Source organism: Rhinichthys klamathensis, unplaced genomic scaffold (genome assembly GCF_029890125.1).
Source record: "Rhinichthys klamathensis goyatoka isolate OS25496 unplaced genomic scaffold, OSU_Roscu_1.1 h1tg000423l_1, whole genome shotgun sequence".
Lineage (NCBI taxonomy): Eukaryota > Metazoa > Chordata > Actinopteri > Cypriniformes > Leuciscidae > Rhinichthys > Rhinichthys klamathensis.
In genome coordinates this window covers 28,197-42,189 of record NW_026606921.1, presented here as the reverse complement: position 1 = coordinate 42,189, position 13,993 = coordinate 28,197, and the positions used below count along the sequence as shown (strand labels likewise).

The window sequence follows — 13,993 nt, the reverse complement described above, 5'->3', positions numbered from 1 at the left end:
AATACCGATAATCATATGCTGTACGATCACAAAGCTGTTGCTAATGAGTTAAACGGAACTATCTCAATAAGTTTAATTTTTCAGATCACAGCATGATTATGCCAAAACAAAACCACCACTACCAGATCACACGTTTCTTTGTTCATTTGACTGTTATAAATCAATAACAGCAGACAAATCAAAATTAAAGTGAAAGTATAAGGGTCAAGAGTCCAACTAAAGCAAACACTGATCGCCATAACGGTGGCTTACAATTTGTGATTTTCTCCTTCAGTGATTCTGCTTGATAACATCAGGTGTCTTCAATAATGCTCAATCACTAAATTAATCACTTAATTATCTCATTAACTTTAACACATATCTGCATCATATCTTCCATCTGAAAGCAGGTGAAGGCGATTTACTACTAATCAAGGAACCAGCTTTGCTGAAGAGATGCGCATAACAATTTCGTGTAATATATCGCCCAGCCCTACCTCAGTGATTGAGTCTATTTCATGATGATTATAAAACCATCATCACCTGATCTCATTTCACTTTAGCTTTCTTTGCTGCTGCAAATGTGTTTAACACACACACTGCCATAGCTGCCAAAATAGACATTAGATGAAATAAGAGTTAAGAGCCCAACTAATGGAAACACTAATCACTGTTATGGTGACTTCAAATGAAACGGAGTTAAACCTCTGTTAATTCTCAATAAAACTTCTGCAGACCTCTGACAGAAATAAAGTGAGTCTGCCAGTCTGGTTAGTAATAAGTGAAGCTGGTAATGCTGTTTGTGGAGTTGTTTAATCCTCCTCTGCTGAGATCTTCACAGATTTAATGTCTTCTTTTCTCTTCAGTGGATTTCATATAAGACTGTGTCTGAAGTCAGTTGTAGTTCTTGTGTTTCTGCTCGTCTCTTTTTCTGTTCTCTTCTTTCCTTCAGTGATTCTGCTTGTTAACAGGCTTTATTAAGGCTGCAATTACTCTATATTTAATATACACAGATTATTTTGGCTACGATAAGATCCAGTTCTGGTTCATTTCTTTACTCTTGGCTGACATGTGGCCAGAGGTGTAAAGTCCAGGTTCAGAAAGTAAAAGTCCTCCTCAGTATTTTGTTCCAATCACCTGGATTTGCTAATTCAGACAGGAGAGAGAACTAATTAGTGAAATCAGCTGACTGAGGTCATGGTTGGAATAAACTTATGGCAGGACTTTTACTCTTTGGCCCCTGGATTACCCACCTCTGGTTAAAGTTTACCACAAAGCGCACTGTAACAAGAAACTAATTCAGTAGTTTCAATTCACCTGACCTTAAGTTATTCAAGACAAAAACTGATGTCTGCACTGCATTCTCGCTTTGCTTTTGGTTTGTACGGGTTGCTGTTTTGGTTCGTGTCATTTCCTGAAATGAGATGTCAGAAGATTAGGCTACACTAACATTGTAGTGTGTGTCTAATGTATAATGCCATGATTATTATATGGTATCTGATCTGATGTGAGCTGGAATGATCCTGCACCTGACACAGTCTTTCAGATTCAGATAAACATCTTTATCTGAGGATTGACTGATCTGGTCATTTTATTTCTCTGATCTATGGGTGAGAATAGGCCTTAGTAGACAAAACCTCTAAAGAGATACATTGGGGTTAAGTTACAAATATATGAATACTTAAGATATTTCCACATAATTTGATAAAGATTTTTTTTTTACAACAATACAGAAAATCGTAACCTTCAAGACAGTGATGGTGAGAGACATGTAGCCTATGACATTTACACGATCGCATCAGTTCTCGAGTCACCACTCACTGAACCGATGGATAAATTTGCTGCCGTGTCGAAGTCAGTCACTAGAGGTCACTGTTTACTAAGTTTTCGTGCGAGAACGTGCGTGGCGCTCTTTCACGTTATCGTGCGTCCGTGGAGGTAAAATAGCAACCAGAAAGCTAAAAAACACAAACAAAAAAGATATAACAATAATAATGAGCAAGTAATACCATTCTGAAAACCTTTAACTCTTTTAAGGTTCATTTAAGGAAATTATCCTGTTTTACATTATGCAAATTGCATAACAGAATATAGCCTATAATAAATATATGCTTCATTAGAAATAGTTTCGTTTTCACAAACGCCTTCAAAGGGGCAGACCTCGTAATAAATATTAAAGTTCCATTTCAGCCAATCAGTTTGGTCAACTAGGGCAACGTCACGATAAGTAATTAATATTTATAAGTATACACAGCTGGTTGGTAGATTCGTGTACGGGACGGAGTCACGGAGACTGGCCGTAGGAGAACCGAGGACTGAGATATGTGAAAACATTTACGTGTTTGCTTCTCAGTTTTTTAAAGTAAGTGTTTTTGTGTGCGTATGAACATGCAATACCTCTCCCCAAAACCACATTGTTAGTATGAAAATGCGTGTTACTAGTGTTGTTTACAACTTGACATCCGCTTGTCACGCTGGTTTGAACGGTGTTGAATGAATGCTCGCGACTGTCTGTTGTTGTTTTGGTTTTTTAAGACTATGTTTTTCTGTTTTATTGAGCGGTTTTTATGACTTTTGAGTAGTTTAGACGTACATGTGGTCGTATCTAGATAACTAAACAAAAACCATAAAGTAGGCTATTTCTTCACTAATACTCCTTCACTAAAGATTTCGATAGCACGTGGAAATAAAGTCACAGTTGCAATTGACTTGAACCTGGTTATTTGGATCAGCAGTTTATCATGAAGTTGTCGTGTGCCTGTTGAAAGTGTGAAGCCGATGGTGTTTGCCCGGTTGTCCTAATCCCTTTATCCCATTAACACACGAGCTGCCCTGATTCCCTTTCAAAGTCAGACTGATGACGCCACATATTTCACACATGATCTGTTTCACCACAGCACAATGACAACAACATGGCAATAATGTGCTATCGGTCTGAGTTGCATTGCCATATTTCTCATAAAATCACTTCATATTAGTTTCACATTTAACAAAACTTACTTCTAAGCCAGCAAATACATGTATCTGGCAACTATGCCACTATAAACCCATAACTAGAATTAAATATTGCACTACAGGACATTTTATGAGACGAGTATATTGTTCACTGTGGCTTTAAAAAATGTGATCTTGGGTCTTTATATAAAATTCTGAGCCTTATTTTTACACTATGGTCATTTTAGGCAGCTTTTTTTAGATTTTGCAGACAGGAGAGGTTGACTATAAGTGTTGCTGGTAGTTTTCTATAACAGGATTGTTTCTTGTTGTTTATTGTTGCTCAACTTCATTTGTTCTCGCTCATTGCGGTTTCAGACTAAATGTGCATTTCTTCAGAGATTTGCTATGGCGGTAAACCAGATCTCATGTGCCTGAAGGTCAGTTATCGATTGACTGATCAGAATGATTGACTCTCTTTCCATCCTTTCAGAATGGAGAACTCATCTAAAGAAGATTACAAGATCCAGTCGTTTGATTTGGAGACTCAGAAACTCCTCAAAACGGCTTTGAAAGGTCAATATGTTTGATATGCAGTGGTTTTGCATGACCTGGTTTACTGTTCGGCTCAAATGTTGTTAAATCAAATCTTTTTTTTTATTTTTTTTTGCTTTCTTTTTTTTTTTACTTGTCAGACCCAGGTTCAGTTGACTTGGAGAAAGTGTCCAGTGTAATAGTGGATCAGTCTCTGAAGGACCAGATCTTCAGCAGGGAGGCGGGACGCATCTGTTACACTATTGTGCAGGTAAACGAATGCAATGCACCACATGTAAACTTTAATACAGTATGTTTATCAGTTTGCATTGTCTTCAATGCATGTAAAAGTAAACCTTTAGCTTGTAGTTTGTTAGGACTGACTTGTAAGCAGTTGCCTCGCTCGATTCAGGCCGAGGCCAAACAGAGCAACGGGAGCGTGTTTCGACGTAGCCTGCTGACCCGCTTGCAGCAAGAGTTTAAAGCCAGGGAAGACACGCGGACGAGATCCACTCAGGAGTGGGTTTGCCTCGTGTCCTTCATCTGCAACATCTTCGACTACCTCAAGGTGAACAGTTGTCTTCGGTTTTAATGGTGAAATTCACAGAGTAAGAATTAGGAAGGTAACTGGTATTTAAAGAAATGCATGCAAGTTGATATGAAGTGCTTAATATGTGTTTCCTTTATTCTGTCAAGTGCAGGTGAACAACACGCACATGATGGCCCTGGTGCCTCCCGTCTATGACTGTTTGTTCAGACTGGCTCAGTCTGACGCCCTGAAGAATGAGGAGGAGGTGAATCTTGAACATTATTACTGGGGTTTGACTGAAATGGATCAACTAAATAAGTGAACAGTGAGGCATTCGGCAACCCTAGATATTCGAATGAAAATTGCAAAAAAAAGTTTTAAAATAGTTTTGTAGAGTCATAATCATCAAGAGTGACGCTTAATTTGCTCTTGACACGCTTTGACCGTGTCAGTGTCTATTTCATGAACACAACGTGGATGAGCTGCGGCAGATAAACAGGTCAGCAGTGTGGACACACTTTACACAAATTATGCCAACGCAACCGTTTGTAAAATTTGTTCAGCTGAAATAGTCAAACCAAAATGTATTCAGACACCTTCAACATTTCTCACATTATCACAGTTTATTCACTATAGTTTAGAAAATGGTAATAAAATATGACAAGAAGTCAGAGTTATCAAATTAGTTGATATTTCACTGGTTTTGGCCATCCTTCTGTTACACTATCTCGCAAATGAATTAGGTTGAATATCTGTCAGCTGTTAAATTTAAGGACACAATTAGATAATACCCATTTAGGTCAACCAATGACCAAGCAATGCTTCATTTTGTTCAGTCTGGTGTAGAAAGTTCACATTAGCAATTAAAGAAAAAAAACACTTAAGCAAAACATGGTCAGGTCAAAGTGTCTGAATAATATTTAGTCCCAAAATTTTATACATTTTACTGGTAGTCCACCGTATGAAGAATTTTTGGGTATAATATATCACAGTTTACTTTATTTTGCAATCTTCACTTGCATAAATGAACTATAGTGTCCTGCACCCACTAGTAAAAAAATATCAAAAATTATATCTGGTGTCTGAATAGTTTTTGGTTTGACTATCAAGAGGTGGCTAGTTGCTGAAAAACTTTGCTATGCCTAGTTTAATTTATCATTTACATTTAATCATTTAGCCGAAGCTTTTATCCAAAGTAACCCAAGTAATTTTAGGTACCTAAACTACCTAAATTCAATTATCAAAACACTTTTTTTTTTTTTTTTTTTGGTTTTCACCATTCACAAATTAAATAAAATTCACTATTAGTTTTGTACAAAAATTCCTGCATAGGCACAATTTATTTTGCGTAAGAATTTTTTGTGAATTTTTGTGAATTTAAGTTTTTTAAGGCACATACATTCTGCCAGACTCTCAGTAAATTGTTTCCTAAAGTTTCGACCGCTGTGCTTGACTGATAAATTGTTCTTTCAACAAGTATTACTTGATTAGTTTTCTCATACACTTCAGCTCTTGTGGATCTTAGTTTCTATTCACTGGCCAGGACACACTGATGTTTTTCTTTTAATATCCATATGATTTAATAGGGGTTTAACAATACATCGTGTCACAATATATCGTAATGCAAAAATGCAACAATATGTATCGTGTATAGTTCACCCAATTACTGTGTGAGAAATGTTTATTTTACAGAGTTTTGGTGTTGGTACTAAATTAAACTACTTTATATAATGTTGAATATAATGTATAATAATGCAGTGGGGGAATATTTGTGGGTCCTGATAATGCCAAATGTCGTATGTTACCAGTAAAAAGTGTCCTACATTACTAACCAGTGCAACTTTATTTCTGTCTAAGAAGTTCTTATTTTAAATTTCTCTAGTGAGTGACCGAGTGAAAGCATATTCGTCTAAAATAATTCAGAATTTTCAGCTTCAGAATCATGAATATTTTGATTCTGGTGTCACTATTGTCCTGTGCATTGGGTTACCAGCACCAAGTCCAAGCCTATTCATTTCCACCCTCTATGTAATACCAAATTTTCCATTTTAATCAACAATACATTTTTGGTTAACTTTCCCCATATATCTTGGAGTATCGCAATAATATCGTATCTTGAGTTCAGTATCGTGATATGTATCGAATCGTGACATGAGGGTATCGTTACACCCCTATTATTTAATTGTTCAGATACCAGAAATATTTATCACCTCTCCATCATTCATCTGTTGGTTTTAGCAATGTTTGCTCTTACTTAAAGCTCTCTCTCTCTCAGCTGGACTGTCTGGTGTTGCAGCTGCATCGTGTTGGAGATCAGCTGGAGAAGATGAACGCGCCGCTGATGGACGAGCTGTTCAATCTGCTGAGGGACGGGTTTCTCCTGCAGGAGGACCTGAGCTCCATGGGTCGTCTGCTCCTGCTGGAGATCCTGGAGTTTCGCGCGGGAGGCTGGACTCTCAGCGACACAGCGCAGAAATACTACTACAGCGAAGTCACGGACTGACGCCTCCACCAGTCAGGACAGAGAAACACAAGAAGAAATAGCGTTCACAAGGAACCAGGAGTGGAGGTTTTATTTTTATAATGAGCTTTGATGAGGGCTGGGTGACTCAGTAGGTCTGAGGATTGAAAGTTAGAGGCAGTTCTGGGTTTTGGTGGCGTTTTCACATGGTTAGGGGAGTTTTGGTCTTTTGATGACCATTTTTAAAGTCAACATGAATTCAAAATTGATCTTATTTACTTTTTTAATACACATTCCTTCTAGTCCTTGTGTTAGTTATCCACATTATTAAATGCTCCAAAAACCTTTCCAAAAACATCAGATAGCTTTTGGAAAGGTTTTTGGAGCATTTAATACACATTCCTTCTAGTCCTTGTGTTAGTTATCCACATTATTAAATGCTCCAAAAACCTTTCCAAAAGCTATCTGATGTTTTTTTGTTTTTTTGTTTCTAGTTGAATATCCTGCTTTTCTTGTAAATGTCAAATGACTGAAATCAGATTTGATTTGTTTCATGTTGACTTTAAATCCTGATATGGAGGAGCCAGACAACACGACCTACATGCAAAATGTAGTTCATGTGTTAATGTTACAGAGATATGTTAACGTCCCAGCATTCCCTTGGGCAAACTATGAACATGTGCAATAATGCAGTTCGTTCATGGTTAAGCAACATTCCTCCAATTCTAGTTTTTTTTTTTTTTTTTTTTTTTACAAATATGATACCTTTAGTGATTATCAGTCACAGATCTTTAAACATTTGTTTGGTTAATGAGTTTGAAAGTGAATGGAGTTCAAACAATCTCCATTTGATCTTTTAAGTATTATAATTTCAGCATTACAGTCACGATTTATTAATTTAGTTATTTTGTGTGTCAAAGTTAAACACAAAGGGCTATTATCGTAACATTAGAGGTGACAATTCATTTTAGACGGTTTTAACATCAATATATTTAATTGTAGTTGTTTGATTTTCTAACCAGTTATTACTAAATAATTATATTCACCTTAGAAGGAAAAGCTATTTTTATTGTATAGTGCATTATTACTTTATATAACTATATATTTATGCTCTGTAATAGATCTTAATATAATTCAGTGAAATAACATTTATAAGACACCCAAAAACAGTTTACAAGAGTCACAACATTTAAATACAATGTTTCCTTATAAGGGATAATAATTGTATAGTATGAAAAGAAGAATGGATGTATATCTGACAACTTAAACAGGTGCTGGATGAAGGAATAAAGCGTTGCAGTAAGTTTGTATACATTTGCACAGTTGCAATATTTTGTGTTCCTATTTTGCATCATTTCTATCTGTGAATTCAGACATATTTATTTTGTCACATACCGTTTTTCGCCTACTATATAGTAGGGAAGTATGCGATATCGGATGCAGACGTACCTTTAATAATGTCTGTAAAATGTATATTTCTGTAAACGTATTTGCACTTTTTTTTTATGTATTTACGTAATCACACCATCATAAACCCTTAATAAAATCCGATCACAAGTGATAAGAGACAAATTCATACAGGTGTGAACAGTGTCTCAGCCGACCACTTATCACCTGACATAGATATTAATATCAGGTGTAAACAGGGCCCAATGATTGGAAAACAATACATGTTAAGAGTCCATCAGTCTGTCAATAAATAATATTTTAATTAATCCCTGTAATATTGAGAAGTCACACAATGATGTTCTTTTAAAACAGAACATTTCTAAATCCTCTGGTAACGTAGACATCAAAGCGTAGACATATCTTTAGGAATCAAATTGTAATATTCTTGAATTAAAAGTCGTAACTGACTTTTTTTTTATGGTTTTGAAATAGAGATAGAGTATGACATGACTTTTCATTTAGGCTCTAAAATGTAAGGTGTAATATGCAAATAACTCTTGAGTTTCCTGCAATGTGAGTCTACACCATGACTGCTGAAAATGTTTATACTCTCAAACAAAGACCAGAAGAACTGTTTCAGTCGTATTCTTCACATTCAATAGATTCCCAGTTAACTCAGAAATGTTTTTGAACGACTCTTCACCCCTATAGTAATGAAGAAAACTTCCTTCAAAGTAAGTTTGGATCCTTTCCATTTGGCCTAAAGGGAAAGGTGATCTTATGAAGAATGCCATGCCCTTTGGCTTTATCTGTGCCTTCACTTTAAATTTCCTTGTTTCATGTATTTATTCCTTTGGCAAGAAATTAACAGAACTGAAAAATAACAGTCCTCAAAGAGTTTAGACTTATTTAGAAAACAAGGCAAAAAAAACATAAAAGTCAAAAACCTTGTCTGGAAAACTCTTTTAAGCTTTATTATTATGGGGTAAAAATCTCCTTTGCTTAAAGGCACAATCCAAAACGTCTCTGGTTACTGTCGTAACCTTGTTTCCCTGAGAGGCGGGAACGAGACATTACTTCAGTGTGAAGTAAAGTGAGGAAAATAAGTATTTGAACACCCTGCTATTTTGCAAGTTCTCCCACTTAGAAATCATGGAGGGGTCTGAAATTGTCATCGTAGGTGCATGTCCACTGTGAGAGACATAATCTAAAAAAAAAAAAAAAAAAATCACAAATGTATGATTTAACTATTTATTTGTATTATACAGCTGTAAATAAGTATTTGAACACCTGTCTATCAGCTAGAATTCTGACCCTCAAAGACCTGTTAGTCTGCTTTTAAAATGTCCACCTCCACTCCATTTATTATCCTAAATTAGATGCACCTGTTTGAGGGCGTTAGCTGCATAAAGACACCTGTCCACCCCATACATTCAGTAAGAATCCAACTACTAACATGGCCAAGACCAAAGAGCTGTCAAAAGACACTAGAGACAAAATTGTACACCTCCACAAGGCTGGAAAGGGCTACGGGGAAATTGCCAAGCAGCTTGGGGAAAAAAGGTCCACTGTTGGAGCAATCATTAGAAAATGGAAGAAGCTAAACATGACTGTCAATCTCCCTCGGACTGGGGCTCCATGCAAGATCTCACCTCGTGGGGTCTCAGTGATCCTAAGAAAGGTGAGAAGGGAGGTGTACACGGGAGGCGTGGGTCAATGACCTGAAAAGAGCTGGGACCACCGTTTCCAAGGTTACTGTTGGTAATACACTAAGACGTCATGGTTTGAAATCATGCATGGCACGGAAGGTTACCCTGCTTAAACCAGCACATGTCAAGGCCCGTCTTAAGTTTGCCAATGACCATTTGGATGATCCAGAGGAGTCATGGGAGAAACTCATGTGGTCAGATGAGACCATAATAGAACTTTTTGGTCATAATTCCACTCGCCGTGTTTGGAGGAAGAAGAATGATGAGTACCATCCCAAGAACACCATCCCTACTGTGAAGCATGGGGGTGGTAGCATCATGCTTTGGGGGTGTTTTTCTGCACATGGGACAGGGCGACTGCACTGTATTAAGGAGAGGATGACCGGGGCCATGTATTGTGAGATTTTGGGGAACAACCTCCTTCCCTCAGTTAGAGCATTGAAGATGGGTCGAGGCTGGGTCTTCCAACATGACAATGACCCAAAGCACACAGCCAGGATAACCAAGGAGTGGCTCTGTAAGAAGCATATCAAGGTTCGGGCGTGGCCTAGCCAGTCTCCAGACCTAAACCCAATAGAGAATCATTGGAGGGAGCTCAAACTCGTGTTTCTCAGCGACAGCCCAGAAACCTGACTGATCTAGAGAAGATCTGTGTGGAGGAGTGGGCCAAAATCCCTCCTACAGTGTGTGCAAACCTGATTAAAAACTACAGGAAACGTTTGACCTCTGTAATTGCAAACAAAGGCTACCGTACCAAATATTAACATTGATTTTCTCAGGTGTTCAAATACTTATTTGCAGCTGTATCATACAAATAAATAGTTAAAAAATCATACATTGTAATTTCTGGAATTTTTATTTTTTAGATTATGTCTCTCACAGTGGACATGCACCTACGATGACAATTTCAGAGCCCTCCATGATTTCTAAGTGGGAGAACTTGCACAATAGCAGGGTGTTCAAATACTTATTTTCCTCACTGTATATGGGAACTCCTCCCTTCTCCACTTTCACTGAAATCTAATGTGCTAACGCCATGTGGGGACAGCTGGCCAATAGAGTGCCGAAGTTATGAAGTCACTTTGTAGGCCAAAACGCGGAAGTGAGTTAGCATTTTAGCACTTCCGGTTCCCTCGCCCTAAACTCTATGGTTTTTTTTTAATGGGTTTGTGCTAAATTGCCTGAAATAAGGTCTGTGGTTAACAAAGCCTCCAAATATTTTCATGTTTTGATCTATGAAATAAAACACACCAGTTATAACCTGCTTGTGTTTTTTTTTTACTTTGTGTCTGCTTGTGTTTTTTTAACTTTATATAGGCTTCAAAATGTATACATTTTGGATTAACTTGTAAAGATTATCTTGATAGACAAAACGTGTAAGGGTCACAACTCTTTGTTGAACACAGATCTTATTTTTTGCGATTTTCCCCAAGTCTTTGGGGAAAATGCATAGCTTTTCGATCGAGGGAACCCATGCGCTAACCTGACTCCGCCAGATGGATTTGCTCCGCATATCCATCTGGAAACCTTCCGTTGAAGTAGTTTTGGTAAGGGGCGAAAATACTGGTTAGCTGATTGGCCTATGTTGGTGATAGACGGGCCAAATCAACCAATCAGATCAACGAAGCATATGACGTACTAACAGAGCGTATCTTTTCCTCTGAGAAAAGCCTCCAGAGCAGTGTTTTGCTCTTCTGTCAGTGAAGAAATACTCTGTAATTCCGATAAAACTTGCTCGATAGCCACGCTGATGCTAGTTTCATCCGCTGAAGCCGACATGTTCTTTAGACTGAACTGACGCGCTTCTCGTTGCGTCACACCTCAACCCGCCTCAAAGCCAACGCTGATTGGACGTTCGTTTGGTGAACTGCTCCCAAATTTTCTTTAACGGAAAGTATCCAGACTGATCTGCGAGTGAAACCTTAAAAGCTCGCGAGATCAGGATGGTCTCACGAGGCTACCCATGCGCCGCTAACTTCCGAGTTGTCCTACAAAGTTACGTCATAACTTTGGCACTCTATTGACGCGAAGTACGCAAATACTGACAGGTTCGTGGGCAGTATAAAATGCATGGGCGCGACAATTACGTCAGAATCATGAGTCTGAACGCCAGCACAGCTGACCAAACAGCGAGCACGGTAGCAAACGTAAGGTTTCGTTCCCGCCTCCCAGGGAACCGAGGATACGATAGTAACCGGAGACGTTCCCTTTCGAGGCGGTAACTTCAACATTACGTCAGTGTGACGTATATGGGAACTGTATTAAATCCAGCAGTGAGATCATAGACAGTAAAAGAAATGGACAGAGCCATCTCATTGGAACTCAGTTGAGACAGTTGAATCCCATTTTTAGCGATTTTTGAGCACTTCCGTTCCTGACGCGCAGACTCAAACCGACTCAAACTAAGCTTGATGACGTGAGCAACCTGTCTGACAGACGTTAATCTTCTAGTAGCTGTGCCAAGAGGAATCTGAATCATTCCCTTCCGAAACTTGCAGAGCCGGAGATCGTGAGTATTAGCTGTCCATGAGCTCGCAGCAGGAGCAGCTTTACAACTCTCTATGGGCTTCTCCCTTGACTTTATGCCTCGACGTCCCCCCGATTGCGCGCGAGTTTCTACTTCTGTCTAAACGGTAATTTCTGTACAGCGCGACAGAGAGTCGAGTGGTTATGACGCAATCGTTAGCCTATTTTTACTAAATCTGTTTCTACGGGGCCATAACGTAACATAGAAGGTAATGGAGCCTTTTATACATTGTCGTGTTTCTTTAGAAATAAATAATGGACAAATGGAGTCTTTAAACGCCTCAGATGTAAAGTTATTCGCTGTCAAAGTGACGCCAAAATGAATGGGAGTCAATGGAAATGCTAACGCAAGTGAAGTTCTGCTACAAGATGGCGGCACCCGGCCGACTTCAACTTCCGGTCGATGGATTACCCCCTTGAGTGAGATGAGCACTGAATGGGGTAAAAACCACACCTTCACACGTAGCAAGACAGTTCTAGCCAATAGCCGCGTTGTTAAGAGTACTCTCATCTGATAGGTTGAACTAGACCAATGAAACGCCTGTTCCGACCTCATCAAAATTTGCATATCTCAAAGCAATGAAACTGAAGGCTGCACTGAATAGGGCAGACAACACAATAAGCATTCAAGCACGAGAGTTAAATGCAGTGTCGACGGTGATTGCGGTGACAGCTGTGTCAACTTTATCAACCATAACACATTATTATTATATGTCTAAGCAGGGATAGTAAAGGGATGTACAGTATCAACTAGTCAATTACTGAGTGAATATGCTAAAAACACAACATAAAATCACAAAAGTAATAAGAAAAAGACAAAAAGTCCAGGGTGCTCAAGGAGTTCAAAAAAAGTATTAGAAGGTGCTCTTTGGGGTCGAGAGTTCAATGTCATGTAGAAAAGGGAATCCAAGGCACTCTTCTTTAGAAAATTAAAAAGCCTTTATTAAACTGGCTCTATCATGATTGAAAAAATTATTAAAACATGTGGGGGGAAAATACAACCCACGCGTAGCGGCACAACCAGCCTTCTTCAGGGTATATTTTCCAAACAAACAATTTCCTCATTTATAGATGCTAATTGGGAACACCTGATTGGCAAATAGCCTGCACATACAGAGAAGGTCCACTAGGAGATAGTAAAAAAAACAAAAAAAAAACATCACAGAAAAGGGCTGAAATCTATTTCTTCATTTAAACCAGGATATACTGTGGCCTGTAATTCATATATATAAAATGTTTCTCTCTGTAGAAGTAATTTTAATCGGTCACCACCCCGAATACTCTTTTTGATTGTTTCTAAACCCTCAACCATTAGACCTTCTGGGTTGTTATTGTGCACGTTTTGGAAGTGTTTTGCCATAGGATAATCTAAATTGGCTTTTCTAATGGCATTCTTATGCTCAGCTACTCTGTTTTTAAGACGTCTCTTGGTCCGGCCTACATAAAAGCATCCACATATGCATGATAACCTATATATCACGAAAGTGGTATTGCAATTAATGAATGTCTTTATGTCATACTTTTTATCTGTCTTAAAATTAAAGAATTCTTTACATACTTTAATATTAGAGCAATGATTACAAGACCCACATTTGTAAACTCCTTTTAAATGTGTGTTAAGCCAAGTGGTCTGTTTTTCGGCAGGAAGATGGCTAGATACTAGCCTGTCTCGTAGAGTTGGAGCCCTCTTGAAACTTATTTTTGGAGATGCAGAAAATACTTCTCTAAGAACAGGATCACTCTTAATAAGATTCCAATTAGAATGTATAATTCTTTTTATGGAATTGGCCAAGGAGCTATATTCTGTCACAAAATAGGCCTGATTTTGTAAAGCGGACGGTTTTTTCTTCTTCTGGATTAACTGGTCTAGAGATGGCCTGGGCTTTCTTATAAGCATTTTGTATAATTTCTGTATGATAGACCCTTTCTAAA

The 13,993-nt window shown here is 38.2% G+C and overlaps 1 protein-coding gene across 2 annotated transcripts; it reads left to right on the top strand.

Moving 5' to 3' along the window:
- Window positions 1-2,275: 2,275 nt before the first annotated feature.
- On the top strand, window positions 2,276-6,626 carry mif4gdb (MIF4G domain containing b). Of its 2 annotated transcripts, none has more exons than XM_056235607.1 (6): window positions 2,276-2,341; window positions 3,407-3,489; window positions 3,609-3,718; window positions 3,842-4,015; window positions 4,149-4,241; window positions 6,252-6,626. In XM_056235607.1, exons 2-6 carry the CDS (start codon window positions 3,408-3,410, stop codon window positions 6,477-6,479), a joined length of 687 nt encoding a protein of 228 aa, XP_056091582.1. In that variant the 5' UTR covers window positions 2,276-2,341; window position 3,407; the 3' UTR covers window positions 6,480-6,626. The 2 variants fall into 2 exon arrangements, with proteins under 2 accessions (XP_056091582.1, XP_056091583.1); XM_056235608.1 differs by having other exon boundaries at window positions 2,283-2,341; window positions 3,860-4,015.
- The last annotated feature ends 7,367 nt before the right edge of the window (window positions 6,627-13,993 follow it).

Coding starts and splice junctions, on each gene's coding strand:
- mif4gdb (XM_056235607.1), top strand. CDS start 3,408: ATGGAGAACTCATCTAAAGAAGATTACAAGATCCAGTCGTTTGATTTG. Junction 3,490..3,608: donor CCTCAAAACGGCTTTGAAAG/GTCAATATGTTT, acceptor TTTACTTGTCAG/ACCCAGGTTCAGTTGACTTG. Junction 3,719..3,841: donor TCTGTTACACTATTGTGCAG/GTAAACGAATGC, acceptor ACTTGTAAGCAG/TTGCCTCGCTCGATTCAGGC.